The sequence below is a fragment of the Pectinophora gossypiella genome, unplaced genomic scaffold (assembly GCF_024362695.1).
Source record: "Pectinophora gossypiella unplaced genomic scaffold, ilPecGoss1.1 Pgos_31, whole genome shotgun sequence".
Classification (NCBI taxonomy): Eukaryota; Metazoa; Arthropoda; class Insecta; order Lepidoptera; family Gelechiidae; genus Pectinophora; species Pectinophora gossypiella.
The window spans coordinates 1,189,793-1,195,136 of NW_026063241.1; the positions used below are offsets into that span (position 1 = coordinate 1,189,793).

A 5,344-nucleotide genomic window follows, 5' to 3' on the forward strand; every position below is an offset into this window, starting at 1 on the left:
GTAATCTTACAACAATGGGTAAATATTCTCAATTATGCAACTAGTGTCTTAAGGTATTTTAACAATAGTTTCTTAACTATTAAAAGAAACTTACCTGTAAGGGAAGTTCAATAGTAATTATACGAGCTGGTTCTTCCGAAAGATTATTTACTTGTAGTAGTGCCCTTGTATCGCTGTCGTCACAAATTTTAAAGCCTCTAATTATGAAAAAAGGAGACATAAAATGGCAACACTATTACCCGCCATTTCCACACCGTACTCGAGCCCAAACGTCATTTAAGTTTAAAGCAGGAATATCAATTTTATTTTCACTTTCAACAGGATAGGGGTGATAAGGAAACTTATTATTGTAGTTTTCTAGTAACTAATGGGAAGGGTGGGTTTATCCCATAATCTTTCGGAAGAACCAGCTCGTATAATTACTATTGAACTTCCCTTACAGGTAAGTTTCTTTTAATAGTTAATTATACTTCGCTGGTTCTTCCGAAAGATTATTTACTTGTAGATGTTAAGAGCATGAAAATAAATTGTAACTTTTAATATTTTTCTCTTTTTTATTATTATTATTTAATATTTTTTAACAAAAGTAGAAAATAAACCATAATCAACATGAGATTACAATGTTTAGCTCTCAATAATAGCTCTAGCAAAACCGTCTTCTAGAGAGTCCTCAACAACAGACCTGTTATAAAAATCAGCAAAAACGCGAGAAGTGGCAGACCAGCCTGCGGTCTTACGGATCAGTTGCAAGCTGACTCCACGACGGCTCGCTGCCGACGTGGCGGCGTGCCGCGTACTATGGCCACTGAATATTGTAGTGTCCACTCCGCTGAATTCCAGCGTACACTTTATCCATTTGCTCAAAGTCTGAGAAGACACTCTAGAATACGGTCTTTTAAAACTAATAAATAAATGATTTACATTAATCGGCCTCAATGATTCAGTTCTATTTAAATATGATACAAGTGTTTTTGCTGGACAAATTTCAGGCTTTTCATCAAAAAATGGAAGTATTAATAGAGGTTGAGATCGATTTACTCCTGAGGTTTTGATCATGTCTGGTATCTTAATTAAGATTCTTGTATTATTTATTTCGATATTGGGTAATTTAATAAGAGACAGTGTCTGAACGCGGTGAGCAGTTACTAATGCTAGCAATGTAATCAACTTTTTCGAAATTAATTCAAAAGTTATTTCTTCATTTGGATATAAACTACTTAGTTTGTCCAGAACAATAGATGGGTCCCAGGTATAATCATATCTAGGCAGAGCAGGTGTACGTCTATATACCCCTTTTAGAAAACGAGATATTAATTCATCGTCCATCTGTTTCCCTAAAATCAAAACCAAAGCTGACCTATAGCAATTTAAGGTTCCATATTTTGCACCTCTATTACAAATAATTGCAAGAAATCTTAAAATTATCTTAATTGATGTATTGTAACAATCATAACTGTTTTTTATACAAAATAGATTCCACTCTTTTAAGGCTGATTGGTACTGTTTATAAGTATTTGCTGATAGAGAATCTAACAATATTTCTAAGGCCTCGGTAGTTGCTCCTCTTCTCAGTAACGCTGCCCGCACAAAACTCCTGCCATCAAAGACAGCGTTTTGTATTGTGGGTGCCGTTCTCTGAAAGGAGATGACAATAAATTAGGATAAGGATCCAACGTAACTAAATCTGAAATACAGATTTTATTAAAAAGCGGAAACCAAGGCTGATTAGGCCACCGAGGAGCAACTACGATCCCAGTTGCTTTGTCTGAAATAATTTTTGATAAAACTTTTACTAATAAACAAAACGGTGGAAACGCATAAAAATAATAATCTTTCCAATTCAGTGTAAAAGCGTCCACGATGAAAGAGCCTGGATCACCGTGCCAGGATGCGTATGTGTCGCATTTGTGGTTTAATCGACTTGCAAATAAATCAATATCAGGAGTAGAAAACCTATTTATAATTTTTATGTATGCGCAAGTGTCCAGTTGCCATTCTGTATCTAAATACTGTTTACGAGATTCAGAATCTGCAATCGCATTATCTATTGACGATATATAGGACGCAAACACAAAATTGTTTTGCTCCTCGCAAAGGTCCCAAATATTTTTGGCAATCTTATTAAGGTGAACGTACTGGACGCCACCCATCCTGTTAATGTAAGAAACAGCCGTTGTATTGTCTACTCGAATAATAATTTCTGAATCGTAAATGTTTCTTGTAAAAATTTGTATGCCAAAAAAAGCAGCAATCAATTCTAATTCATTTATATGCTTTTTAGATTCACTTATAGACCAAAGACCACTTGCCCGTTTATCTCCACAGCTAGCCCCCCAACCAGTGCGCGATGCGTCCGAATAAATTTCTAATACAAAATTATTTTGTCTAATGATGTTAAATGTTGTATCAATTTTTGATAACCACCACTGAATATCTTCTTGAAGATTATGAGGGATTTTAAGATGTTTATCGTAATCGTCATCGTCTTTTAAATTTAAATACTTCACTCGTTCAAACATTTTAGTATGTGACCATCCATAAGCAACTGCAGGGCATGCTGAACTAAGTAAACCCAAGACTCGAGCAAAGGATCTTATAGAGCAAGATTCGACTTCTAAAAGCCATAATAACTCGGATTTTATTCGTAACCGCTTCTCAGTCGTCAAAGAAAGGGTTAATTTTTTCGAATTTAATATGAAACCAAGAAATTTGCAACATTTGCTTGGGTATAAAACACTTTTCTTATAATTTATTACAAATCCTAAATATGTCAAAACATTATTTGTGGTATTTAAATTCTCTTTACATTGTTCATATGTTTTTCCTATTAGTAGTAAGTCGTCCAAGTAATAAACAGATAAATATCCCAACCGACGCAAGTATTGCATAACCGGTTTCATTAATTTAGTAAAAACAAACGGAGCAACATTGAGACCAAAAGGCAACACTGAAAATTCATATAATTTTGATTTGTATTGAAACCTTAAATATTTTCTATGGTTTTTAGTGATATTAATAAGAAAATATGCATCCTTTAAATCAATTGTACACATGTTACAATCTCTGGTTATCAACTTTACGGCAGTTCGGAGATCTTCCAATTTGAAATGAGACGTATCAATAAACGTATTTAATGATTTAAGATTAAGAATTAAACGTTTATCACCATTAGGTTTGCTGATCAAAAATATTTTTGATATGAATTGTCCCGTACACGGTAAGCATTCATTTATGGCTCCGATAGAAACGAGCCTATCTATTTCTTTTGTAAACTGTTTATCTTCTTCGATATTATGGGGATAAGTAACCAATGGTACACCTTGATATACTGGACGACTGAAAGGTATTTGATAACCTTTAACCCAAGAAAGAATTGTGTTGTCGTTCGTTATTTGACACCATCGAGAATAAAAATACTTGATCCTCCCAGCGTGCTGGATTACCTGGTCGTCCTCTAAGACCGCTTGGCTTGTTGAGGGCGCTGGCTCGTCTGCGCCCGACGCGGGGCTGCTGAGGACGTTGGCGCTGCAGGACGGCGCTCGCGATACGCGCCTGCCGTCATGGTGTTCAGTGGCCGGTGAGACGAGCCCCTCCAGTTTAAAGTCGCTGGGGCGGTATATGAATTATTAGACGCCTTACTGTTCGGTCTCTGATGTGAAGACGAAGCTTTTTGTGGCTTAACTTTAATGTCAGTAGCTGACTTTGAACACGCCTTAACAGCTTTTAATTTGTCGGGTAACACTTCGCCGAATAAAAAATTATCTCGAGGTATGTCTTTTATGGCATCTTTAGTATTTTTATTTAACCCTTGTCCTAAAAGTGATCTTCTGGTCAACGACTCTAAATAGTGAAGATCCGTTAATATTTGTCCGCCATCACCCATATATTTAATTATTTTTTCCCGCAATTGTTTGTCGGGTATTTTAAGAGCTACGTCAATAGCTTTACCAATGCAAGTAATGCCAGCTCCAAGTTGAGCCTGTTTTTGTTCTAGTTTAGAATCTCTTTTCACGGCGGTTTCTTGAACAGCAGCTTTTATTTCATCGTTCAGTTTTGGAGGAAGCAAGAAAGTACAGTTGGAAGGTGGCAAATATTGTTTTATTAAGTCAGAACGATTTTCTTTTTTAATTCCTTTCTGTAAAATATTATTCCAACGAACTGCTAAGTGAGAATGTATTTCTTCTCCAAAATCTTTGCTCAGAGTTGGATCTTCGCCGAAAACCGAGAATATATCGTCATCGTCCTTGTTTTCCGAATGAATTTCAGCAACTGAAAAAATATCATAACATATTACATGTTGTGGCAATATATCGACATAATATATATCGTATTAATCTTTGCGTATGACATCCAGTCAATACTTGCAACGTTAATTTTAAAAAAAAAATAATAATCGTAGTGCAGCTTAGTATAAGACATTACGTGTGACATTCAGTCGACACTTGTAACGCTTTGTTATGAAGTTGCGTATGCCATACAGACAATACTTGCAACCATCGCTTGTCACTAAAATGTGGGTACATTGATATTTTTCAGAAGTGTAGATACCGATAACAAAAATTCTAATTTTGAATAACATGATGGGTCATGTTGTACATATACGAGTATTTACTTTACTAACCGTTATCTGTTTCGTCGACTTGTTCACCATTCGAGGATTCACTGGAAATCACGCGACGTACTCGTTTTCGCGGTGAAGGTGAATCCGATGATGATGAATCCGATGTACATGATTCTAATGTTGCACGTACACGTTTTCGTTTGGTTAATTTGTTCTTCAGGTAACGAATTTTTTCACGAATTTTTTCCATTTCTGGTGTGTGTGAACAACAGCGCACAAGAACAAAGAATGGCGTTTGGGCTCGAGTACGGTGTGGAAATGGCGGGTAATAGTGTTGCCATTTTATGTCTCCTTTTTTCATAATTAGAGGCTTTAAAATTTGTGACGACAGCGATACAAGGGCACTACTACAAGTAAATAATCTTTCGGAAGAACCAGCGAAGTATAATTGTATTTTCTCTAATCAATTTGACATGTTGTCTTAGGATTCATTTAACTACTCAATGTCGACAACAATTGCCAACTTAGCACAGGATGTTATAATCAATCTTGTGTCTGGGTGCCCTCGTCATTACCCGTTCTTCTTTATGTATTTCTTCTTCTTTTATGTATGTAAACAAATAATGTGTAACTTTGATAATTATTGTAGCCCTTGGTGTGCCAATGAAAAATGAGTGTTATACTATATGATGAAGTCTCACAGTCCTTTCGACTATAACTATCGTTGTTGTTCAAGAGAGACTGCAAGTTGTCTTTGATTACTTGTGGCTCTGCCCACCCCAT

The 5,344-nt window shown here is 35.9% G+C and overlaps 1 protein-coding gene across 1 annotated transcript; it reads right to left on the bottom strand.

Moving 5' to 3' along the window:
- Positions 1-1,559: 1,559 nt before the first annotated feature.
- LOC126380904 (uncharacterized) lies at positions 1,560-4,825 on the bottom strand. The gene is made up of 3 exons (XM_050030481.1): positions 4,622-4,825; positions 3,444-4,269; positions 1,560-1,635 (listed from the first exon to the last, which is right to left on the bottom strand). Exons 1-2 carry the CDS (start codon positions 4,809-4,811, stop codon positions 3,455-3,457), a joined length of 1,005 nt encoding a protein of 334 aa, XP_049886438.1. The 5' UTR covers positions 4,812-4,825; the 3' UTR covers positions 1,560-1,635; positions 3,444-3,454.
- Positions 4,826-5,344: the final 519 nt, after the last annotated feature.

Excerpts from the sequence above, each read along its gene's own strand:
- LOC126380904 (XM_050030481.1), bottom strand. The coding sequence starts at position 4,811 with ATGGAAAAAATTCGTGAAAAAATTCGTTACCTGAAGAACAAATTAACC. Across the intron at positions 4,270-4,621 it reads AGTCGACGAAACAGATAACG|TTGCTGAAATTCATTCGGAA; the intron begins GTTAGTAAAGTA and ends ATATTTTTTCAG.